Raw genomic sequence first — 26,920 nt, 5'->3', positions numbered from 1 at the left:
CGCAAGTCAAATTGCGTAAATAATTCTTCTATCAAATGCAATAGATTATGTTAGTTTTCGCAGTCAAATAGAGTATCAAGATTTTACTTAAAAATTCAGAAAGGTCGACGCAGATTATGTGATATTAGGCGACGAAGAGGTGTAGAATAATAAGGGACGAGAAAATTAATAAGAACTAAGAGAAATTGAAAAATATACTTTTTAAGTTTTTGTTTCTACATAATATTATTACCCATAGGGTGTGGGTGTGAGTGTCCGAGTGTCCGTCACATGTGACGTAAGCACGGCCACTCGCGCGGCATATCAATTTCAACTCCGGTACACACAATAAAATCGTACGGTCTCCGGAGAGGGCTTAAACGATTCGCCGTTTTGTCTCGGCCCCAGCTGCGTAATGGCCGAAGCGGGAAAAAATTGTCAGCAAGAAAACGCGAGGGTAGTCCGGGTTTATGTGCGCGCGCCAGATGGCGGCACAAGCGACGCGCTCCTAACGGCCTCTGCTTACCTCGCAAAAGCCGCGCCAATTTTATTTATCGAAAATATAAAGCGATTTGCGGAGCGGCCTCGTAAAGTCCGCGCTCGATTTATGACCAGCGCAAGACGCGCTGTTACAACCTCGCCTCTCCTTAAAACTTGTCATCGTAGTCACTTTTGCTGCTTTAGTGTCGCTTGAAAGGTACGTTCCCATATATAAAATCTCATCGTCTTAAGAACTCACACCTTATGTACTAACCTAAAGGTTGATTTCTACAGCGACGTCTGTAGAAAAACGATAGACCAGCATAAAAAAAACTTTTGATATTCCTAGATATCGCTTAGTTAATAACTTAATAACAAGCTATAATAACTCAACGTAAAACGATGCCCTGAGGATTGTATAAAGTGCACCCACGTAGGTGATTCGAGGGCCGCGACATTGCGTGTCGAGGTTCGTTGCCCGTTGTTCGCGACTCTTAAGTATCAATCACTTTAGATAATTTGAACAATCAAATCATGTTGTTACCCTTGTCTAGACCTTTTACTTAAACATTACGGGTAATTTGCTTGTAAATAATTATAAAGCACGACACGTGCCAAAACTAAATGACCATTGGTTACAATGGAGAAAAAATCGACGATGGAAAGAGAGAAATAGAGTCAACTTCATTCGCAAAAACATAATTGGGACAAGTTCTTTTACTGCTTTTTCTCTAATTAGTTACATTTTACCTTTACGTTATACCCATAATGTGAAATCATTATCATCAGCTTACTATACGTCCCAACTAAGGAGCTCGGATCCTAACATAAAGTCTGAAGTGGCCATGCCAGTTTTGATACTGCGGTATAAATATGTATAAGGAAATTTGCCTGCTACATACTACGTGATAAAACTGCTCATAATGCTCTAATAAAGCCAATCGATTACCGCGTTAAGTAGCAACGAAATTAATTAGGTAATTACTAACCATATACCGATAAAAATTCAACGCAATCAACTGACAGTAGCCATATTAAGAAAACGCGATAGTTTCGATTCCATTATTGACGTAATTGGCGTCGAATTCATTACGTTTATGAAGGGCAAATTGTTTTGGTGAATCCCATATCAATTTACTTAATAGATTGCTTTTATGTTATCGACATACTTTTATGAGATTGCGCTCGTGTTTTTGTTGACTCAAATAAGCTAACGTTTGTTTAATGATGATTGAAAATTCGATTAAAGATTTGAGCAGTTAAAAATGTATTTGAAAAAGTATTGTTTAAATTAGGTTACTGCTGAATGTTGCTAGAAAGACGATTAAATCAAAGGTAAAAGAAATTAATCCTAATAATATTATAATAGCTAATGTTTGTTTGTATGGATGGACGGACGGACGTTTCTAGAAGGTATTTTCTGGATCTTGATGAAATTGGGCATAGATGTAGAATATAGTGTGGAAGATCACAGAGGCTTATAATTATTTTTTAATAACATAGGGTAAAGTAAAATGAAACAAGAACTAAAGTTATAAATATATTTATTTTCTAATATAATCTATAAATTTATAAATTATCAGTCACCATAATATATTCGCTGATAAATAATATCATAGAAGAGTCATCATAGCAACTACGTTAAATAAATAAACGTTGAAAGTTACTAAAGATATCCACTTTAGTAACAATTGTAATAAACATATTATATGTCATAGAAAAATAACGAGAAGAACGGAGGGGTTAGACAAAATTCATTCGCTTCAAAGCGATTCTATAGCGAACTTCAAAAATGTATGGAATTGACGCGAACGATCACGTGACTTATCGAAAGTTATCAGTTCCATGCATAATTGAAGTTCGCTATAGAATCGCTTCGAAGCGAATTTATTTTGTATATCTCTCCCGCTATATGTATAGTCGATATTCAATGGAATATACCCATTACACTGTTAGGACCTTACTTGAAAAAAATCGTCAATATTTAAAATTCATTTTATCTAACGTAAACCCTTATATATGTCTCTCGCAACCGTCGCGGATGTTTGACAAGTTCTGGATATTGAAATATTATTTATACGAAGGAGAAATTCAATCTTGACCAATAAATGAAGAACTTATACCAAAAGCAGTGTGGTGATACAATCATATAGCCACGTTGAAGTTCATATTATAATATCAACCAAAGAATTAAACACGTGTTTAACTAAACAGTCTATTATATTCTTAGGGGCAATACTGTCCGTGTTTAAATTGATAACACAAACATGTCTGTTTTTAATAAGTCTATGGTTACAGTTATAAAGGTCTTAGTTAACATTGAATTCGACTATAAATCTGTCTCGCCGGTGAGATTCCATAGTACGTTTTCCCATGTTATGCTATACGTGAGCAACGTCAAATATTACGTAGCTGTCAAAATATACAAATAAAACTATATAATTTTAATATTTTTGTGACCATAAATCCATAGCCTGATTATGTCGAACTAAATATTTGTTCTGATTTATTATTCAATTTTATTGTACGTAATATCACTAAATAAATCGAGGCTCATTAAAATATTTAATATTTTTTTTATATTTATACATGCGACAAAAGTTACATGTACAGTCGCTGAAATCAGAGGTGTTTCATTAACAGAAAAATTACCTTGTTTCTTGCAACAGAAGAAACTCCGCCTCTTCTTACAAATAACCAGTAAGACAGCAGTGAGTTGGGCAAACATGATAATAATAAAAAAGTGGCACACGAATACTGATCTTTTTTTGTCCAGACACATTTTAAATCTGCATTCTATTGGTTCAAACAACTGTAACTTTTACGGTTGAACACCGCCAAATACCCCGATTGTACATCTTATTTAACACAATTATTGCCATACTATTTATTTATAATATGAAAGGGGAATCTCATAGATTTTGCTAACATCAAACATATCTTTTATTATAGCTGCGTTTATAAGTCATTGCATTATTAAAAAATATTATGCATTTAAAGTGTACTTTTCTATGTTTCAAGTAAAGTTTTTTGATTAATCGCTCTAAATATACTTTTATGTGATTATTATTTTCGTATACATACAGTAAAGCGCAAGAAATCAGATCTAATTTGGAAAATTTAAGGGCGAGTTTTTTTTTAAACGAATACAAAAAAAAACTTATACCCATTTCACTGAATCTAAGAGATCTTTAAAATATACTTTTCTATACATATGTCAAACAAAAGTTCAACTAGAATACAATATACATTCAAATATTTTAAAAATAAAGCTTCACTTTATATACACAAAAAATTCAAACACACAAAAAAAGAGATTTCGCTATTAAAAAAAAAAATACATATATATATATATTTATCTGACTATTTTTAGGCGTACAGATATTTCCAAAATACTTCGATACAGCGTAGCGTTTTCTTTACATTTAAATTGCGCCATTAAAATTATATAGAAAACAATATAGTTTATGGTATTTTTATACTCCTATTTCATCTAGTTAATATAATTATTACTGATTAAGTCAAATTAATATAATTATTTCTGAGAAGATAATCTGTGGTGACGACTAGATATTTAATTAATAAAATAAGCAAATGTAACCAATTTTAAATTATCATACCTATTTTTTTTGGAGCAAAACTACTGGCAACACACACAGAAGGATTTTTTTTAAATAAGAAATCCTATAATACTAAAAAGATCATATATCAAATAGTTTTTAATATATCTATCCTTATATGTTAATTACTACGTAAGATGTAAAGTTTAGGCACACATAATAAGCATTGTGAACTTCTTTAGTTGCATATCAATGGTTAAATAGGCTGAAAATGGCTCATTTTAAAATCTACCTATTAAAAGCTGTCAATAACTTTTTTTTTAATTATAGAGGCTCAAAAAATATAAATACTAGAAATAAAATATAATTATTTAAAGCATTAAAAGTAATATAAAACCCAAAAATGTTGGATTACGATAATTGACTATTTTAGGTTAGAAATAGAATGTCTTAAATACTAAGCAGTTCCTAAATATCACATTATTATTATATATTAATTTGATTTGATTATATACATATAAAGCGATTTGACTTACGAATAATTACATTAAATAATAATTAAATTATCAACTGCCTCCATGAGACTCGGAACCGAGTCCACTTTCATGCCACGTTTGCGAAGACCATTTAATTCTTCAATTAATTTAGATTTATCTTTTCCCAATGTGTCCCTGGAATTGAAAATAAAATACTATAAGTAAATTTCTCTACTTTTATTTCTACAGGAAAAAAATATTAAGCAAACATGCAATTTGTATATTAAAAACTAGCTGCATCCTCTGATCCAGAAAGTCCAATTCCACTTCCCATCTTTTCCTTACAAGAAAAAGGGTAGGAAGGAAAAGAGGACTAGATTAGGCCACCGGCCTAACATCCATCTATCCAAATTTATCCTCCAATGTAATCCCACATAGAAAATTATTCCACCATTAAGTGCCTTAAACTCCCGAGTGCTAGTTAATAGAAAAAATGTAACTAAATTAAAAGTATCCAAAATTAATGTATTATACTAACCAAATAGATATACAAGTATGTAACAGTGGTACATAAATAAGCAATAGATCCGAGTCACTGACAGCTTCATATCGTTTCAATGCAAGCTGAGCCCAACGCTCCACCGGGCCGGCCAGCACACCACCACTCGCCCCAGCACATGCTACTATACGACATAAAACGCTCAGAACCACCCGAGATCTGTCAGTATACACCTGGAATTATAAGACAAATATCAACATCACGAACTTATTAATTTACTTGTTTATTATGTTTTTCATAGTGGTCACTGCACTATTTTTAGAGAAATTGGCACTAAAGGATGGCTACCATGGGGGTTTAGTGGGTAAAACCCCACTTAACCTTATTCTTTATCTTATTATATCTCAGGAGTAGGAAGGTACCTTTAGATTCCCTGATACTTAAAGAAAAATATTAATAATCTTATCTTATACATATATAAATATCAATTGCTGTTTGTTAGTCTTGCTAAAACTTGAGAACAGCTGAAAAGATTTATCTTATCTTGGTCTTGACATGTTCATGGTGGTCGAGGGAAGGTTTAAAAGGTGAGAATAATTGGCGGGAACTAAGTTTAATTAAGTTTGTTTTTATATAACACAGATGTGACCTATGTACATGAATAAAAACAAAATCCTTCCAAAAAATAAAGATCAAAACATTTTATTGCACTGTTATGCGTGAAACAGCTTTCCAATCATATCAGACATGTCCTGTTATTCATTGGGAAAACATATTTAATTGTTATCTCAATAAATAAAGCCAGCAAGTTAAACATGCTTTATCTACTCATGTGACCACTGTGATCATACCTAACATTTGTAACACTCTCAATTATGACATTATTTATCAATTGTCAAGCGAAAATATCTATACATTGTCACATCAACCACAAGTAACAATTCAATACATTTTTAATCCATTTTATCATGAAAGTAGTACAGATTTGATGATCATTCTATCACTCTACAGGCTTCACCAATCTAAAACATACTATTTCTCATGAAATATTTGTCAAAAAACTTGCAAATTATTTATTCGATGCCATGTACCATTCATGTCAGCGATATACTAAATTAAACATGGTATAAATTATAAATAAAAATTACCTTATTCAATAATTTAAAACTGCTCTCCAAGACAGACAGTGCCTGATCAAACTTGCCTTCATCTATCAGTCTTTTAGCTTCCTTCAGCTCCACCTCTTGAAAAAATGCAATTGACGCAGGTGAATCCCTGAGCCGTGACTCATTGGCTATCAAACTCAACAATGACTCAAATGCAGTACATCTGGTTGATATTAAATTTGGGTCAAAATTACCCATTAAAATCTGTGAATATAAATTACAAAAGCTTTAATTTAAAAGACATTCTTAATTTATTAAAAAACAAAACAGTATACAGGTATACCTAAGAACAGCTACAGACAAAGAGCTATAGAGAAAAATGCGATTTCAAAATCTAATTAATCATTGATAAAAATATAATTATAGCGATGATACATTGATTCTAATAAACAAAGGATTAGTAAAGAACAAGCGACAAACCTTTCTTGGAAATGTTACATTATTCAATAAAGCTGGAAAATCCTTCTTCAATCCATTGTAAAGACACAAAAAGTCTGTATATCTTCGCTCCACATTAGCAGGATCAGGATCAAATGCCATTGAATCTGAAACATCTTGTCGCACTTGTAACATATAAGCTACAAACTTTTTTTCTTTATCTTCGCCTTCCACTGTTCTTGATGAGACAATTTCAAATCTCAACATATTTTATAACTCTTATGAAACTTGTAAGACACAAAAATTTTGGTGGTTTAATTATAAAAATTAGAACTTAATTAGCACATTCAACATGTAGCATTGTACTTGTAACAATCATAAATAAAGAAGTTATTGAATATGATTTGAAGTTTTTGAAGCAATGACATTGAGTGACAATGACAGATAACACTGACAGTAAAAATCAAAATTATTGCCGTTCGAAAAAAAAATTGATTATAGTTTTATAATTTTCGTTTTCGTTTTTCCAACATCCGTACGTAATAAGCTATCTCGGTATTGCAATCCTCTAATTATAAAGAATAAACGAATGTATAAACCGACAAAAATCCGTGTTCTATTGTTTCTACTAACTTGACATGACATGACATAGGTAACAAGTGAAATATTTGCTCTGATAACTATCCACCACTATCACAGCTTGATTAATACCGCCAAAGTTATCAGCGTAAATAAAAATAAAACTACATGATCTCTTTGAGAATGTAATAAACAGTAACATTCATCGAAAATAACAATAAGTATTTCATATTCCACTATGGTCTTCTTTTTTCGATAGCTATGTCGAGTAAACGCCTTTATTTGGAAAATATTGAGGTCTATTACTTAGCGATCTATATCACCAAACACTATGTCTATTGTAGCTATAATAATAGCAATGTCAGCAAGCATCATCTTCTTACCCATTATAGCCAAACCTGCTAAATGATTATATGAACATGGTCGCAAATGAACACGATACGGCTTCGACGTGCCATCTGCTACCATGTATAGTCCTAATTCTCCTTTAGGACATTCAACGGACGTATAAGTAGCCCCGGGAGGAACTACATATCCCTCAGTGCATAGCTTGAAATGATGTATCAGTGCTTCCATCGAGGTTTTCATTTCCTGTCTCAGAGGTAGTGATATTTTTGAATCATCGGTTCGCACTTCTCCCTCTGGAATAGTATCAATGACTTGGTTTATAATTCTCAGTGACTCGCGCATTTCATATAATCTCAGTAGGTGTCTATCGTAGCTGTCTCCAAAGGTACCAACGGGCACATCGAAATCGTATAGATCGTATCCATCGTAAGGATGAGAGATTCGTAAATCCCACTTCACTCCAGTAGACCGTAACATTGGGCCCGTAAAGCCTAAATTTATTGCATCGTGAGCATTCACAGAGCCTATACCAGCGGTGCGAGCATAGTACAACCTATTGCCAGTGACAAGATCCTCAGTTTCGTCATACCGCTCCCCGAGCTTGCTGCAAAACTCGTATACATCGTCTAAAAAGCCTACGGGTATGTCCATTGTTACCCCTCCTGGCTTAAAATAAGCATTATGCACTCGAGCGCCACACACTCTTTCGAACAGTTCGTAAATTTTTTCTCGTTCCTCGCACATCCAGAAAAATGGAGTTATACCTCCAGCATCTAGCACCGTGCCCGATACGTTCAACAAATGATTTGCTATTCGTGATAATTCGGCGCACATAACTCGAATAGCTTTTGCTCTCGGAGGAGCTTCAATATTTAGTAACTTTTCAACTGCTAAAACGAATCCTTGTTCATTCGCCATCGTGGATACGTAATCTAAGCGATCCATGAAGGGTAAGCTTTGATTATAATGTTTGTTTTCCATTAATTTTTCTGTAGCTCGATGCAAGAAACCAATATGAGGGTCTGCACGAACGACAGTTTCACCTTCCAACTCTAAAATAAGCCGTAGCACTCCGTGGGCGGCGGGATGTTGCGGACCAAAATTAATCCACATATTTTGAAGTTTTCTTTCTACCGGTCGTACGAGTGAATTGTAAATTACATTGTAGTATTTGTCCGAGGCTTCGTTTCTGAATATAGTTGGCCCGGATATTCCTTTTATGAATTCCAAGTCGGGATACCAACGGGGGCCACATGATGGTGTATTTAATTTTATATGTCGAACATGTTGTAAATTGTAAGCTGAAAATAATTTAAGTAATCGCATATTTACCAATATTAAATTACCAATAACATTTACAACATTTTAAAATCAATATGTCAAATATGACATTATTATTCATAAATAAATTTTCTTTTTTATACTTCTTATTTCATTAATTGCCAGTATTCTATGAAAAGCGTAAGTGCTTCAACTTTATGTCGTCTTCTATGTGGTTACGAAGTAGTTACATACTCTTTGGTGGTCACGGTATTTCCCTGGTCGAGCCAGCAAATTCTTTCAACAAATATTATTGCTGGCTCTACCACTATCTTACTAATATTATAAATGCGATTGTTTGAATGAATGTTTGTTTGTAGGTATCTCCATAACGGCTGCATGGATCTCGCTGAAATTTGGCATAGATGTAAAGTATAGTCTGTAAAAACACATAGGCTACTACATCGTCATCAGCTCACTGTACATCCCCACTGAGGGGCTCGTAGCCTACCTTATTTTAGGAATAGGATACTTATTAAGTCATTTTTTTAATGCCATGCGGACGGATTCGCGAACGACAGCTTGTTAAATACAAATACTTAATAAGTCCATTAACAAATATAGATAGTTAAACTTTAAAGTAAAGATAATACTGTAATTGTTAGTACATACTTATATAGTTTTGTTATTGGAAGTGGTTGGAAAAATGATAACTTTATTAAGGTATATTAAGTTTATTTTCATAAAGATATATTATGAATGATATTAAGTTTATTATAAATTAAAATTAAATATGTAAAAAACTAAAAACTAATTTTATAAATAGTAAAACGAATAAAGCAATCACGTAGTAAAAGTTATTTTCTATCAGATATTAAAAATAGATAGTGTCCCATTATATTTATAAAAAGGCAACAAATAATTCAGTCTGTTGTATAACATAAGTAGTAACAGTAAACTACAAAATGCTCAGAAATATTAAATATAACTTTCATAATATTATATGGGTTATGCAGATATTTCGCGCGTATGGAATGAGATATCATTTTTCTATGTAGAAGCACCTTTATACATTTTACATACAACATACCATTTTGGTATAGTTCTTTTCAAATATTCTGAGAGCCCCCTCATCCCGCTTCAAAAAAATTGTGTTTTTTTATATCATAAGGTGACAAATGCCCATAGACATACGCAGTTGCATATGCGTTGCCTACCTTTAATCGACGGAGGAGGGGATGCACAGATAGAAAATATTTTCCATTCCCATGCATCCTCTCATCCGGAAAGTCCACTTCCACTTCCCATCCTTTCCTTATAAGATAAGGGATGGGAAGGGAAAGAGAACTAAATTAGGTCACCGGGACGCAAATTCTGCGCATGTTTTGCATAGCGACTCGCGCGAAGTTAAGAGCTGTCAAGATATCTGAAAACAACTATACTTATGATATGGATTATTTGCTCGCTTAACTTATAAAAATGTAAAAACAAATATTACATTAATTATCTATATTAAAAATCCATAATATAATGGAAACATACATTCTCAGCAAATTTCATACAATAAATACATAATCTAGTCCGCAGTAGTTTGGTTCATCTTGTACTGAATATATTTAGCTGGTCATCTTCTCTGCTGCCTCCACGTAGACACAGGAGCACAGCCTCTGCATAAACCTCAATATACATCCTGAGAAAACATGGTAACTTTCCGGTTTGTTTTTCCATTTAACGCACAAAAAGTATACAGGAATCCCTGATAACATAATAGCTATACCAATAGCTGTATCCCTAGGATTGGTTATAGCTGGAATGATGACCAGACAGCCGATAGCAATTAAGAAAACATAGGGTATCATAATGTTCACTTTAATCGGTCGTGGTATATTTGGTTTCGCACGTCTTAACCAAAGCATTCCAATAACCGATACTCCGACGGATAACCACAAAGTTTGAGAGAAGTAATTTATTAAATCGAATACGTTGCTTGTTGTCAGCATCAGGAGAGACATTACACACTGGAAATTAAAAAAAAACGTAATTAACAATAATAAGTTGAAACGTGTACTCCAAAATTAAGGTATGGTAGCTTGATTTCTTATTTTTGCATTACTTATGATGAATAAGATACCGAAGGACTTTCCTTTTAGGGTTCCGTACCTTAAAAAGAAAAAAACAGAACCCTTATAGGATCACTTTGTTGTCCATCCGTCTGTCTGTCTGTCAAGACCCTTTTTCTCAGGAACGCGTGGATGTATCAAGCTAGAATTTATTTATTTCTTTCTCTTTATTTACTGTTTTCACACCACTATCCAACATAAAACTTAACAAAGCATGCATCATATAATTTTTTTTTACTGTAGTAACACTCATTCACATAATTATGTAGGAGGCTTGACTCCTGAAGTAGGACTAAGCCATGTGTTTATTGCCAATCCCTTCCTCTTTTCATTAATTCGATTTTACATTTAGTGCCAAAAAAACTGATCTGGTTGTTTCAACGTCCTTCCATATTCATAACAGCAAATATCTGCAGCCGCTATTTAGTAGCAATTGTACGTAACTAACTAGTAATCAAAATACTCACAGTGAAGAACAAGGACGGTATCGGCGTCTGTCTTTCTATATGGAACAAGGAGAAGAAAGCAGGCATGTGTCCTTCCTGCGCGCCTGTCGCGAACAACCTCGCGGAGGTGAAGAGCACACCGTTGACACCGCCGAAGGTAGACAGAGCCACGAACACTGGAATCACCCAGCTCCAGCTTCCGAACAGCCGGTCACCGAACACCTGAAAGAATAAAAAGACCAAATTAACATATGCAGCATACAGATGACAGTATCAATTTTCAATGGATGAATGAGTCAGTAAGTCAAACAGTAAGCAAAATTGTGAAACAAGACAATAGTCCCATTTAGGAGGGTATGTGTATTTCTGTGTAGAAATCTATAAAAATACATAATTTTTTTCGTTTATATACCACTAGCTGTCGCCCGCGACTCCGTCCGCTTGGATATATAGAAAAAATTAGTGTAGCCCACCCATCCATCCACATCACATCCATCAAAACATTCGCATTTATAATATTAGTAAGTTAAATTAATGGCAACTCTTCAAGGCATGAATTCGAAAAAAAATGAATAAACAGTATCCTATCTCCTGGCCCTAAGCTACCTCCTCACCAATTTTCAGCCACATCGGTAAAGCCGTTCTTGAGTTATAAATAGTGTAACTAACACGACTTTCTTATATATATATATATATATATATATATATATATATATATATATATATATATATATATATATATATATATATATATATATATATATATATATATATATATATATATATATATATATATATATATATAGATGTAAAGATCTTTAAGCTTATGGTGAATATGCACAATACTAAATTAGCACGTATCATACTTGGATCACATCACCACTTAGCATCATGTAGGATTGTGGTCACACGCTGGTTTACCGTAATCACTGGAGCTCAGAAAAACATATTCATAACTCTTCTCTTTTCTAACCTTGTACCTTTATCAAATTAGGCTGAATCCGAATATAAATTCAATGTAACTGTTTAACTATAATTCAATGAGATAATTAAGATGTTTTGTTAAAGATAATGATTGTCATTGTCCAAAAACATGCGATTACAAGATATCTAATACTTTTAGGTCGCAGGTTAGGCCACGTCACATAAACAATTGCTGATTAAACTAATACTGTATGAAGAAAGAGGCCAATGTAATATAACCAAAATGTAAATAAGATTTTAAATAGAAACAATTTAGACAAAATACTTACAGCGGCAACAGCGGGATTCGACATCATCTCCATCTTAGAGACGACTGCGAAGTACGCGAGGTTTGCCATCACATAAATTATAGTCACCATGGGCATTGCAATCCAAATTGCACGAGGCAGATTTCTGAAACGCAAAAACCAATCTTTATAATTAAGTTAAGTTTACGCTGTTAGGTAGTTATGGGTCCTAGTTTCATCATCATCAACTCACTATATGTCTCCAATGAGAAGCTCGGAGCATACTCTAAATTAGCAGTGATTAGGCCAACCACACAGGCCAAGTGCGGATTAGTTGACTTCATACATATCTTTGAATTTCATCACTATGAGGACGTTAGATAAATGTATATACATTTAGGAATCGGAAATCGATAACCACATTGATACATAGCGGGATTCGAACCCATGGCTTGCAGATTACATGTCAAGTGCTTATTCCCTGAAACATCGACGCTGCGGCTACGGTCCTAACTTGCATAGTGACAACTGCTTTATTATGCTTTCTATGCTTGAGTTTATGTGAAACAATATATTTTATCAATAGATCTAAAACACACTCCGATATAAATAATGTATTTCCTTTTATCATATGGGTCCCTTACACTGAGATTCTTGTAGAGCACAAGTAATAGTCTTTCGCGGGCATATAAATAATTCATGCAATAGTCGTAATGGTGTCAAAGATAAAACCGACCCACATATCTTTCTAACGCAAGTGCTTTAACCACCCCTTTTTCATACATTATAGGATGGAATGGTTGTTTGTATTTTGTTAACCACAGAACAACGATCGTGACAGCGCAAAAGTTGAACACATTGCGCATTACTTCAATGCTATATGTTAAATTTCGATCAATCGATTTGAATATTTCATTTTGATATTCAGCTGAATAAGGTCAGTCACAAATACGTTTATTTATAATGACAAACTTTAAAAATATCTTATTCAAAACAGCAAACATTTTTATTTTTCCCATAATGATATTCTCGCAAGGGAATTGAATGAGGATTTCTAAATAAAGCACTGATAGCCTACTTTCTCATAGCGTAAATAAAAAGCCTTTATACGAAGAGTGTTTGTAAGTCTCAAGAGGGCTCTTGTAGAAAATGAAAAGATTCGATAGAAAGATTTCCATTACTTAGCTTCTAAAGATACACAAGTATTAATTACGTTCGATTCTTTTCTTCGTTATAAAGAATATTTAAAAGTATTAATTTTATCACACTTGAAAGAACTTTCATTAGCGGATCAAAGGGAAATTACAAGTAGCCTATAGATGTATGAATGTGGAAGAGGTACCAAAACCGCGTCTATTGGAAAACCATAATCTCTGCCTTTCCATTGTTACGACCTTGACTTGAGATGTTTTGTAGCTATGTTGCTTAGTATAAGTAAGTAATTCTTTGTTCATTATGCTATTACAAAAAGGAAGGTCAGATTCAATTAGTAAAAAATAAAGGAAGAATTCAGAGAATGTTTAACGAACATTATATGAAGTATTGTATCACCATTGGCAATAATACTATTCCTATATTTATCTTAAACGACCATAGATATTTCCCGTCACTGTCTTTTAAAAGATAAGCTTCCTTTTCTTTCATAAACTAATTACTAAAGAAGAATGTAATATAACTAAAACTAAGAACCGAAAATACTTGAATAACAGTGAGTTGCAATAGTCATCATCATCAGTTCACTATACGTCCCCATTGAGGGAGTCATATAAAATAAAATAAGCCTTTATTCGGGTCTCAGAGCTTCCCGTAAGTTAGGGGTGACAAGGCCATAATTAACCATGCTAGCCCAGTGCGGGTTGACTTGACATATATTTGAATTTTCTTCGCAGATACGTGCAGGTTGCATCACGATGTTTTCCTTCATGGTAAGAACGTTGGAATATTATTTAAAGTTATTTCCCCTTTCTGTCGTAAATTGAGTCATGTTTCACATTCATGCTGACACAAAGGAAGATTAAAAGAAAATGAGTCCAATCTCAACAACATAAACAATCTTGACAAGTATTTGTGCCATCAATTGCTTTCTATTGCAGGGCTACGCCACTATTGGCTATCTGTTAAAATCTCATCTTGCTTTCACTGACCCTGATGTAATTTTCATACTCTTTATCTCTATTCCTATGTACCTACTACCTTTAATTTTAAAGTCTAACTAATATTATAAATGCTAATGTTTTGATGTACGGATGTAGATGTAGAACATAGCCTGGAAGAACACATAGGCTAATGTAGTGTTTTTTTTTTAAATTCCGCGCGGACGGAATCGCGGGCGACAGCTAGTAGTACATAACGAAGTATTGATATTAAATTTCTATTGATCCTAAGTATACAATTAAAAATAATGTAAGACAGACAACTGAAGATTTAAAAATGTAATTAAAAAGTTTCGTCACTTTTAACGTATATTGCACAAAGATGGTGAGTCAATCTATGAAGCTTGTATTGGATTAACCGGGAGCGACCGGGTTAATCCAATTCCCAGGCTTACTGGGAACTCATTATACCAGCTTGGCTTTAATAAGGAACAGAGGTTTAAGAGCAAAACTTAGTTAACTCAACAAGCCAGCTGACAGCTCTATAAATATATAGAGACAGTGACAACTGACAACAAACAGCAACCGACAAGTTGCCAGTGATAAAAGAAAAATGGAATGTATTCTATTTTTAAAGATCTTTCGTACATATCATTATCATTACCAACAAGTGAATGTGGTAAAACAAATTCATTTCAGATGCCATCTACATCTAATCTTACTAATATTTTACTTCTTACTAATACCTTACTAATATTATAAATGCGAATGTTTTGATAGATGGATGGACGGCGTCATGGATCTCGCTATAATTTGGTACTGATATAGAAAATAGTCTGGAAGAACACGAAAAATGAAAAAAAAATGGGACCCACATGCAAGCAAAACCTTTCGAATAAGTTTTTTTTTCAAAATCGGAGCACCAGGGGCGGTGTTACGCGGTAACACATATAGAAAAGAACATACAGACGAATTGATAACCTCCTTCTTTTTGAAGTCGGCTAAAAAGCTACTAATCAAGTTTTTTTTTTAATTCCGGAGTTAGAGTCTAAGACGGAGTCGCGTGCGACAGCTAGTTAAATTATATAGCGACTATGCAAAATCAAAGTCAACTGTCGTAACTCTATCTTTGAGATAGATCAAATGGCAATTCAAGCCACAATTTGAATTAACCACGCTTTCTCAATAATAAAACACGTTCACTGTTCACTTTCATACAAAGAAAACGTGGCATGGAACGTGTTAATCACTATTTCTATTGCTAGACACATTAAACATCTAATGTAATTGCAAAGCCAATTCCTATTTGTCGCCAAAATCTCTACATTGTCATTACCCACGTGTAAAGTTCTAATTACACAATTTATAGCAATACAAAGTATAAGAATATAGAAATGGTAATGTCATTTTTTCTATAAATAATATACGCGCATATAAAAAATGTAAGCTGTAATAGCTCAGTGACATAAGGTCAACTTGTCATCTGTGGGTCCTAGGTTCGATGTACATAAACAAAAATAGGTTTGTTAAATAAAATATTGCAAAAAACACACTCTAAAATAATTTACATTGCACTACAATTCATGTCTTATTGGTGTTTATAATAATTACGTTAACGATTGCAAATTTTTTCTAGTCATAATACATAATAGGTACATAAGAGTTATATAATTTGAACTATCATAATCAGAAATTTTATAAAAATAACGTCCATGTATCAAGCAGTATTAAAATATAAATAAGTATCTTTTAACAGTATCGCAAGATACGTGCCGTCGTTATAATGAGGCTTGTTAAAAGAACAAACTCAGTATCAGCTTTGAAACGATCTCTTTTACGTTCATCTTTGACATAAAATAAGTATTCTTGATATTCAATAGATGTAATATTTTATATGAAGTAACTTAAAAAAACCTTTATGTAGTAATGTTATAACTATAAACTTTCTAAAGCTATAAACTTAAGTTGATCAAGTATCACAGAAGCTAACAGAGAGATTTGTTATTTAGTTTATAGTAATAAATTGCGAATTGTTATTCCTTCTTTCTTTCTCCCTATTAAAATGGCAATATTAAAATAAAATTGATAACTGGGTTTACTCAACGTTATTTAAACGAAATTATTTTTAAATTTAATAGTAGGTACTGCATTTTCATTATAAGGCGGCTTGTCTTATCATGGCATAGACAGGGACCTATATTCCGAGCACTATTAACATTAAGCCTTTGACAAAATAATTTTTGATATTACGATAAGCTTGTGAGTGTCGGTAGATACGATTGCACTTGACCGAGTTCCGCACAAACAGATCCCTCGGCCTCGAGATGTCGGTCCGTGCGTAATACGGAAATTACTCAGAAATAATTTACTAGGAAAATTAACGAGGCTGAAAAACCTCAATAAGGTTTAGTAAGTATATAATGCAGCTAATGACATGTCAGAGGTGAACATATTAAACATGCGTATTGTCTTAGTTGTTAACTACAACTAACTAGGTCGTAACATGACCCGCTAATTTTAATTCCTATAAGAATATTGTATAGTTTGCATAAGACATCTTTACGTTCTACATTTTTTTGACAAAGATATATGGAAAGATGCAATATCTTCTTTCCATTCTATTTTTATTAACCCCCAAAATTGTAACAGTTTTAATTTAAGTATACGTCATTAATTTTTTAAGTGTTTAATCTGCTCTTTTCATCCTTTTACACATTTGTGTAATCATGTTGTGTACATTTACTTTACCTTATAACCTAGTTTCCTAAAATTACTTCATTTACTTGTAAACATGTAAATGGTTTGAAGCTGTACTGTGTCATAGTTTGGAAATTCCATATCAACTTACTTGTAAGGATCCTGAAGTTCTTCAGTGACAAAATTAAGATAATTCCAACCTCCGAATGCGAAGAGACCGGAGTAAAATGCCAGCGCAATACTTCCAGCATCGTATTTACCTTCGAAAGGCTTTTGGAAGTTTTCAGTGTTTCCTAAAACAAAAAATAAAATAAGTCTTATAAATTAAATGAAGATGAAAATGTACTTAAAAGTACTATCGAATTTGTTTTCAATTCGATTTATCTTAGTAGATTAATTTGGTCCTTCGAGTCCATTTTAAATGAATGCACTTTTATTTCTACAAAATTTTCAAATATAATTTGAAGTCAAAGTACCAGGAACAAGTTCACATTCGAAGACCCTGACATTTAACTATCAGTTATCAATATAAAACGTACCGAATGTTTTTATAACAAATACGATAAATGGTTGATATCAAAATGACAAGAATTTGTCGTTGTTTAATAAGGAATACTCTTTTTCGAAGCAGATAAAGATAATTGTCATGAAACTTTGTTTTTTATTATAAATTATCAAACGATACTAAAAATAGGACCTCATGTCAAGATTACGTTAACTGTTTAAAAGGCAGCAGACAGGCAATTTGAACGTGATGCCTAGATGTAATAGATTTACGACTATGTTGATGAATTATCACTTACCTATACAGATATAGTACAAGCCAGCAATGATGATGATTACTAAAGCCAGCAGCTTGGAAGATGTGAACACATCCTGGATGCGCATAGTCCATCTCACGCTGATGCAATTGATCGCAGTCAGGACACCTTCAAAGAAAATTATTTATACAGTCATCCAATACTTTAGCGATATCTTACTTCTTACTAATATTATAAATGCGAATGTTTTGATGTATGGATGTATGTTTGTTAGAATGTATCTCTCGAAATGCTGCATGGATCTTGCTGTGTCATATCTAAATACATCCGTCTGAGCGAGAATGCTGCAGGCGGAGTCATCAACAGCTATAATACACTTTCTCTGATCCATAATCTCTACCATCACTTTAAGTTAAGACCATAATTGCTTATTTATGTATAACATTTTTATAAATGTTTATGATTTGTTCCAGGTATCCACGTCTTAGTCAACAATGTGACCGAATAAACTGAATAAAATCTAAAAAAAGGTCGAGTGACATTTTCTAGATTGTAAAGAATTACAATGTATTAAAACCAGTTTTAAATTACATATTATATTTTTATTCAGTCAGAGTATGTATTGTGTATAAGTAATAAATAGGAAGCATATGACAAATAATATCCATCAACAGAATGGATTTTAAATCATCATTTGATTGCTGTAAGATGATGTAACAAATGTAATAAGTTCTGTGATTGAAGATATGAAAGCGTCTACAAAATAATGTCACCATATACAAGAAAGAAATCGGATTTATCATTATGTTTTACAGCAATAGTTTATAGATTACTAGCTGTCGCCCGCGACTCCGTCCCCGCGGGAATAAAAATAGATGTTGGCCGAATCTCAGATCTATTCAATATGCTCACAAAATTTCATGAGAATCGGTCAAGCCGTTTCGGAGGAGTATGGGAACGAAAATTGTGACACGAGAATTTTATATATAAAATTTTACTGTAATTACAATATTTTTGTAATTTTAATGAATAAAACATATAATTTATATGATAGTTAAATTGCATAGTATAAAATAATTTGCCAATTGTAGTAGTTAATCTGGTAATTTATTATTAATGAGAATTGCGAAGTACGTATGCTAGTCTAACCATTTACTTATTAATATGCTCGTTTAATCGATCTGAGCTTTTCATAAAAGTACGTAGAAACATGAAGCAATATCATACATTGAATGTATTGACCGCAAATTAGACTATTCGTACGCTAAATGAAAGGCTTAATTGATATTCAAGTGCTGTAGCTAGAAGTTGCGAAAAGCGAAACTGTATTCGACGAGTTTAGATGTGTTAATGTTCATGGTTTTAAAGAAATCTATTTGCATTAAAATAAAAATTACATGACCAAAAAGAGTACAATTCTGTCATTCACCCAAAATATGTAGTTCGCCATCTTTGATCAACAGATTGATTTAAACACATTCATTAAAATCGGTGATAACAACAATTTTCTCCAGCCAGGATCATGGTGATTTTAATACCCTTATTAAAATTAAAGAAACTAAAAACTCGCTTTTGTACATAACTAGATTGTTTATCACTTAGTTTTTGCTATCTAGAATGTTAAGTTTGATATAAAAGTATGTATAGTAATTACTAGTGTTTATCGAGCATAGTGGTCAGATGACTAATAATAAGGTTAGGAGGAAGTTCTGCAATTGAAGTAAATGGAGGCAGATCAATCGAATAATTGGGCCTCTATGTCAATTTGCTTCTATTAGTCTTTAAAGTGATACATTTTGTAGTGGACTTCGAGTATATTAATGTGGATAGTCAAACGTTTTACTTACATACACATATAGCCGCATACGAAAACGTGTATACTATATGCACGTTTTCGTATGCGGCTATATTTATTACTAGTTGTGCCCGCGGCTTCGTCCACGCATTTTAATTATTAAAGCTATTTATTTTACTAACACTTATAGTATTATATTATACATAACAACAAAACGTTTTAAACTCACAAAACATTCACATATTCTAACACAAACTTTCATCCCCTATTGTTGATTTACACCCTTGAGGGTAACATTTTTACAAACATTGAATATCATATTTATTTCTAACAAATTAACAGCCTAAAAAATAACTTTCAAGATTATAAAGCCTTTCTCAGGCTAATTTAAAAAAAAGGTTTAAAGGTCGATGACAAGTTGTATGTACGTGGGGTAATTTTTAGAGCGAAGATACTTATTTTTTAGGTCGTTGATTCGATATTGATAGGATAAGTTTTTTATAGTGTAATTTCATACGTGCTTTACACATAAATACAAGTACATTCGTTACCTATTTAGGTAAATAATTCATATATATTTTAGTGTTATTATTATTATTGACAATTAATTATTATACATTTTTTATAAATTAATAATGCATTAAATACTTTTTAATTTAAAAACATAGCACTGTCATTTTGTAAGGAAATATTACCATAGAGATAAAAGTAACCTAACTTGTAAATGGGAATTCCCGTAATACGTAATAGTCAATGGGACTGTAGGTACGTTAAATTTTTCCTACATAACTTGTTTGCCCATTGACATGTATGCAAAACTTCCTTAAGATGTGTATTATTCAATTTTTGCAGTCACTATGAGATATTAAGACTTTTTTTTCCAGAGAGGAATGCTTTATGCATACTCCGCGCCCCGGGGGGGACGTGTTAGTTATGTGGGATTCTCCTCCATATCGGAGGCATACCCACTAAACTTCTCTGTTCCTCCAACGCATCGGGACGGGGCCACGGGCACGATTTCGCTCTCCTCCGCGGCCCGAGGTATTAAGACTTGCCAAATATAACGAATTAGATAGCTAATGAGGACAGATAGGAAGCCAAATAATTACTGTCCAATTTTGCAAAAAAAAAAAAAATTTATTTGTAAGTTTAAATGAATCGGACCCTGTTCCAAGTATACATTCAAAACAACATTGTTACTGACCGGTAACAAAATCGCAATCATTCCGAATAAACTGTAAACAAGTCTATTTAGCCTGCCATTGTATTACAGTTGTCAACAAAATGCTTCCATATCAAATGTCTGATTCCCAATGACATTTTAAATAGGATGATTCGTATGAAAATAAAAACGTCAATAAAACGAATCGTTTTTTTTTGTTAACCCGCATAATTTTTCACGGCACATCCCTAAAATGCACCTGTCAAATCAAAATAACATCTATAACGAAGTCCGTATTATGGCATATTAAAACCCACGTAGTAAACAGCATAATAAAGGAATATTTAGTGTATTATAATATAAGTGAACTAAGAATTTATATGGCCTTATTATTAAAAGATCTGATTAGAGAGCTACATTAAATTCAATCTAGAATAGTCAAGAACCCATCAGAACTTAAAAATAATATTTTATTACCTTTGGTACTTCCACTTTACTAGTTCGAATGCTAAGTTAAATTTAAATGCTACGAGTAAATTGCTAACGCGTATAATTTAAATCGTTAAAATTCCAGTGACGAAAACTTTCCGTTCGCTGGGACATAAAATAATTATAAGTGACTGGAATGAACTATTGAATCATCACTACTGTACTTGATAGTTTAAGCAATCAAATAGAAACAATAACAAAAGTTTTTCATCTTGTTACGACCTTATTAAATAAATATAAATCCTCACGACCAAAATTGCTGAAATAGGCAAATATATTTGAATAAAATTAATACTCATTTAAAATTGTCAATTTGCATTCTTCTATGATTTATTACACCGAAGGGAATCTGTTATTTGTAAACAATAGTTATTTTGTTCGAGGTGAAAAGGTTAACTCGAGTTTTAATATATTTATTTCGTCAATAGAACAACTTCTCGTTTTTTTTATTATGTTTACCTATGTCAAAGGAAATGCTTACATCAATCGCCTCCACTCATTTTACAGCAGAAAAGTGAATGTGTATCTAAATATGGCAACTCATCCCTTTCAATCTCCTTAGAAAAGACAGAGAAAACAATGTGTTTTCTCTCGCAATATTTGAAAAGTTTTAGTGTTTAAATTAATTACATAAAATATATGTCTTTAAGTCTATAGTTACAGCCTTATAAAGTTAAAAGGTTTGTAAGTCCTTGAGTGGCGGCCGCGGACGGGTCGACGCAGCGTAGGTAGGCATCCCGCACGATGGACTGATGACCTGGTCAAGGTTGCGAGAGTGCACTGGATGCGGGCGGCACAGGACCGGGCATTGTGGTAATCGATGGGCGACGGCTACGTCCAGCAGTGGACAAATTTAGGCTGATTATGATGATGATGATGAAAGGTAAAAATATTTAGATAGGTTTATTATAATTTCTTATTTCGATTGAATTCGACTATAGATATTTAAGTTACAATTCAATAAATAATAATTGTCCATCATAATTTAATACAAACAGTTTAAAGTATTCGAAACCAAATCACGGCATATTTATGAATGCTGATAAGCATAATTCGATAATCGATAGTCATAAGTGCTTCAAAGAGATTGAGATAAAGTGCATATTGTAAGGGGATTTAATATCACATAGTGGATAAGAAAACTATGCTGGTAATGAGAGAATGGCCGTCTAATGATATCTTAACGACTTGGACAGACGTGACTCGCGCACAACTTTTACAGCGACAACTCGGCGCCGAAATCATGATTCTGCTCTTTAAGATGCTTATTCAAATCGTTCTAGAAAGTCAATTAAGTAGTGATAAATTAGTTTAATACTTATTAGTACTATGTAGTCATTATTGTTGGCTCTTGTACTATAAATATGGTCCTTCAAGCACGGATATAAATCAAAGTCACATTATTTAACCCTTAATTATAAATCAAATTCAATTAAAATCATTTTTTAATTCGTTTCCGTGTTATTTCTCAACATACAATGGTAAGAAATAAGTATGTTCAGTCGCCTCTTGCTAATAATTGGGGTCAAATGACATGCCAACCTACTCCAAAATTTGCCGCTATCAGTATGTGATCAATGTGAACATTTATATCCATAGATATACATTATACCAATTTACTTGACAATCAGCCATGTCATCTGTTGTGAAAGAGTCTTTATTTTGAGTAAATACGGCAATATATGAAAAACTTACACAAACAAACAGCAGCAAGCAGCTTAACAGCATCTTGTGGGGGATCACATTCTGGGAAAAATGGCTTCACCACATAATGTCCGAAAGTCAATGCCACTATTGCCTGTGTCGTCGGCCTGATGATAAGCAGTGCAATCCAGATCCTCAAGAACGCCGGCAGAGGACCGAACGCCGTGTAAATGTAAGCATAATCACCACCAGACCTCATGATCGAAGTCCCGAGTTCGGCGTAACACAGTGCTCCTAAAGTCGATAGCAAACCACAGGCTAGCCATATTATCAATGATGCTGCTACCGATCTGAAACAATTGTTATTTATTTATAATCTTAACTTATTATGAATGAAATTTTAAAAGCATTACCATACTAAGCGCAGGCGGAGTATGAAAGGGCCTTTGCAGAAATTAGTAAGACCTTAAATTCAATTTGAATTTATGGAACGTACAATTGATCGCAAGTACTTGCGAATAGGAAATCCTTATTCTGCCTGTGTGTGTTTTTATTTAAGTCGTTAATCGGAGTATTTTATCGAAATAGTGTGATTATGGTGACTACATATTAGTGAAGACTAAATATACATTTTTAAGACAAAATGTATCCAAAATATTCCACTTGAAATAGCGTGCAAATACAATAAATATTAGTGTCAATACAGCAAACTTAAAGGAGTTGCAGATATAAGCAAAATATGTGTAGATATAAGTTTTATTTGTGGCAGTATCAACCTTGGCCTTATAAGTAACTTGTTCGGAGTACGGCTGCCGTTCAACTTAAAAGGAGCACGCTAACTTAACGATGATCACTTAGGTCTAAGTGATTAATATTTATAGACATAAACAATTGAAAAACAAACAAAAAAATATTTCTTCATGGAAAGTTAAGACAAACACTATTAGACGTTAAACACAAAAAGATTATACCATGAATTAATGTACTAAATTATTAATAGTCACGCTATTCTTTAGGTGACAAGAAGTATTATAATCATTATATGAATAAAAAAACAAAATTGGCTGCTATCCTTCAAGATTCTTTGGAATTGACCAGATTTCCATTGTTATTTTCAATAAGGAAAGTATGTTTTTTTCCGGCTGATGTTATTGCCCATGTTACTTCGTGGAATACATCTTTACGGATATTTCTAAATAAACTCGTTTAGCACCGTTTGCCTATAGTTTAGAGTTGAGTTACATTACAGAGAGGAAAGTAAATTAATGCCACCCTTTAGTAGGAGTTTGGTAGATGTAGTTGATTTTAGCGTAACGTACCAACATTTATCCGATGTAGGAATCTTAAGCGTGAAGGAAAACATTGAAGAAATTCAAAGATATTTGTTAAAATGAATCAAAACGCACTGGGTCACAGTGATTGGCTGTGGCCTAGTCACCCCTAACTTAGGCAGGCTTTGAGCCCCTCGGTGGGGACGAAACCGAAGATTTGATCTCTTCAAGAGGAGTAGGTCAAGATTGCAGTATTGATGATATCCACGAAGAATTAATATTAAGCTCCGTATTACCCTTAAACATAGACTACCATAGATTCTTAATTCATGAACAATGAAAGCAAGAATTATTGCACAAGGGCAACTGATGGTTGGCCCATGGCCGAAATCACGACTTCATCCCAGCGATATTAAAATAGATTGGCTATACTAAAACCTACTGAATATGAATATAAATCTTCATAAAAATTAGTCAGGCTGCGGCTAGTATTAGTATAGATAAATCAAACAAGCGACAGAATGGACTAATTTAGCGTACCGTTCGAGAAACACAAGGATGTAAATTGAAATCTGTTATTGAACTTCCTGTTACTCTGTCTGTGTCGTCATAATATTTTAGGTGATTACAATTGTAGTTATAAGTTTTTAACGGTTCGATCTAAACATGTGACCTTAAGGGAGGATCGGTGAAAAAACTACAAATTGGGTTTCGCAAAAAAAGGGTCGGATGAGAAGATAGAATTTTTTACATGAATATTGTTATCATTTATCAAACAACATATTAGCTTTACTTTTTTTACGTCCATAGAATTCATATCAGGCCATAAAACAAAAATATTTCGCTAAATATAAAAAGGCGGGAAAATATGTTAGGTATACTTACTCTGTGTATTTGAAGACTCCAGTCGGCGATATAAAAATTCCAGAGCCGATAATTGTTCCAATTATAATACCGACACCATTGAATAGGGTTATTTTTCGCTTTAAAACTACTTTCGTGTCCCCGTTTGGTATTTCTTCACCCATAACGTAAAAAATCAATCAGTTAAACACCGGTAAACACAACGCACGTGGATTTTACGAGAAATGTGTTTTACTATCGACCAAAGTACGTGATTGCTGTGCTTGACTTGTTGTGACCACTATGATATTTTCTATTTAACTAACACACTTTGGTTGAACATTTTTATATTTAACAGTGGTTGTTAAGGTAAAATAGTAACCAAGTTCACGTCAAACTGTGAAACACGCGAGCGCTCGCCGCAAGTCATACAAACGAACCGAGGGACGACCGCGGCGCATGTGTGCTAGTGTGATTTTATGTAGCTTGCACGCGATGCCGTCAGGCCAGCTGTGCGCGGTTAGAAAAAGAAACATATATCATTTATCACAGGAGCAAAAGAGACGGCTCTATAAGTGACAAGGTACCTGTTTTATACTGACGTTCTGTCTCAACGGATATCGCCCGGGAAAATTAAATAAAATTTAACTACAACTTGAACAATATTTTGGCCCCCATTTTTGTTGCAGTTTAAACTTGTGTTTATTGAAATCCTTTCGTACATATTACAGTTTGATTCATTGAAAGTATTATCTACTCTACTTGTTAGATGACGAAGTTCAATGATGTCACTCACACTTTTGTTGCGTCATTTGTAGTAACTAGCGGTAATGCGGATCGTTTACAGTAGAGACTGTTTTCTTGACAGGAAACCTTGGCGTAGTTTATTCTTATACATACTTTTACGTAGGCATAAAAATGCCTAAACGTGAGCAATCCGATACGAAGGCGTCAACAAAAAGAGAGACTCAAAACCTCACATAAGCAAGAGAAATAAAACTGTTGCGTGTGCGTTAGGGTCCCAAATTTTAATGGCATTAATATTCGCCAAGCTTGCTAAAATATGCATGCTTTTTAGACTGACACCAAAGTTGAAACAAATAGGATAATTTTAGCACATTCCCATTAGAAATTAAATTATGTTTACCTATTAAAAAACGTAACATTTGCGTTATTAATCGTTTAAAATAAAGACAAAATTTTTACTGATACGGCAATAAAATGGAACGTGTGTACAACTACAATGCTAAGAATTGCGATGTGATGTTTTCCACACGTGTTTCCTGACACCGCATTATTATTCATTAATTTGATTTATATGACGACTTACCATTTTTCTACTATTTTACTATCAATAACAACTATACGATCTAAATTATAAATCTATTATTATTTAATTCATCCAATTTAACTTTAATCTGCGGATAAAATTTAAAATAACAAAAAAATACAAAATAATATTATCGCCTAACGAGTATTAAAATAAAGACAATATAAAAAAACGATGTTTTTTTTTGATAATCAATAATAGAGAATGGTAAAAAAGCCAACTGGAACAGATTAGCTTAGCTTGGGTCGTCCGTACAAAAAACAAAACAAAAATATTATAACAAAATATTTGTTTCGTAAAAATATAATTTAATTATTTATGAGCAAGTGTTAA

At 33.1% G+C, this 26,920-nt stretch overlaps 3 protein-coding genes across 3 annotated transcripts; all 3 read right to left on the bottom strand.

Annotated features, from left to right (window-relative positions):
* Positions 1 to 4,131: 4,131 nt before the first annotated feature.
* Snx21 (Sorting nexin 21) lies at positions 4,132 to 6,961 on the bottom strand. Its single transcript, XM_013313049.1, has 4 exons — positions 6,581 to 6,961; positions 6,143 to 6,364; positions 5,034 to 5,227; positions 4,132 to 4,690 (listed from the first exon to the last, which is right to left on the bottom strand). The coding sequence occupies exons 1-4, from the start codon at positions 6,803 to 6,805 to the stop codon at positions 4,567 to 4,569; spliced, it is 765 nt and encodes a 254-aa protein (XP_013168503.1). The 5' UTR covers positions 6,806 to 6,961; the 3' UTR covers positions 4,132 to 4,566.
* A 328-nt stretch (positions 6,962 to 7,289) lies between these two features.
* Positions 7,290 to 8,802, bottom strand: LOC106118160 (NADH-ubiquinone oxidoreductase 49 kDa subunit). Its single transcript, XM_013312722.1, has one exon. The coding sequence runs from the start codon at positions 8,789 to 8,791 to the stop codon at positions 7,424 to 7,426; it is 1,368 nt and encodes a 455-aa protein (XP_013168176.1). The 5' UTR covers positions 8,792 to 8,802; the 3' UTR covers positions 7,290 to 7,423.
* Positions 8,803 to 10,007: 1,205 nt separating this feature from the next.
* On the bottom strand, positions 10,008 to 25,736 carry JhI-21 (Juvenile hormone Inducible-21). Its single transcript, XM_013313045.1, has 7 exons — positions 25,300 to 25,736; positions 23,195 to 23,493; positions 18,096 to 18,221; positions 17,444 to 17,585; positions 12,545 to 12,668; positions 11,313 to 11,513; positions 10,008 to 10,743 (listed from the first exon to the last, which is right to left on the bottom strand). The coding sequence occupies exons 1-7, from the start codon at positions 25,440 to 25,442 to the stop codon at positions 10,342 to 10,344; spliced, it is 1,437 nt and encodes a 478-aa protein (XP_013168499.1). The 5' UTR covers positions 25,443 to 25,736; the 3' UTR covers positions 10,008 to 10,341.
* Positions 25,737 to 26,920: the final 1,184 nt, after the last annotated feature.

Source organism: Papilio xuthus, unplaced genomic scaffold, assembly GCF_000836235.2.
Source record: "Papilio xuthus unplaced genomic scaffold, Pxut_1.1 DF827597.1, whole genome shotgun sequence".
NCBI lineage: Eukaryota > Metazoa > Arthropoda > Insecta > Lepidoptera > Papilionidae > Papilio > Papilio xuthus.
This window is presented reverse-complemented; position numbering and strand designations above follow the sequence as displayed.

What these genes read in the sequence shown, in the direction of transcription:
- Snx21 (XM_013313049.1), bottom strand. Translation starts at nt 6,805, where the DNA reads ATGTTGAGATTTGAAATTGTCTCATCAAGAACAGTGGAAGGCGAAGAT. An exon ending in ATGTAACATTTCCAAGAAAG is followed by an intron (nt 6,365 to 6,580) that starts GTTTGTCGCTTG and finishes TTATATTCACAG; the next exon opens with ATTTTAATGGGTAATTTTGA. An exon ending in CATACTTGTATATCTATTTG is followed by an intron (nt 4,691 to 5,033) that starts GTTAGTATAATA and finishes TTTCAATTCCAG; the next exon opens with GGACACATTGGGAAAAGATA.
- JhI-21 (XM_013313045.1), bottom strand. Translation starts at nt 25,442, where the DNA reads ATGGGTGAAGAAATACCAAACGGGGACACGAAAGTAGTTTTAAAGCGA. An exon ending in CTTGTACTATATCTGTATAG is followed by an intron (nt 17,586 to 18,095) that starts GTAAGTGATAAT and finishes TTTTTGTTTTAG; the next exon opens with GAAACACTGAAAACTTCCAA. An exon ending in TACCGTCCTTGTTCTTCACT is followed by an intron (nt 10,744 to 11,312) that starts GTGAGTATTTTG and finishes TTTAATTTCCAG; the next exon opens with TGTGTAATGTCTCTCCTGAT.
- LOC106118160 (XM_013312722.1), bottom strand. Translation starts at nt 8,791, where the DNA reads ATGCGATTACTTAAATTATTTTCAGCTTACAATTTACAACATGTTCGA.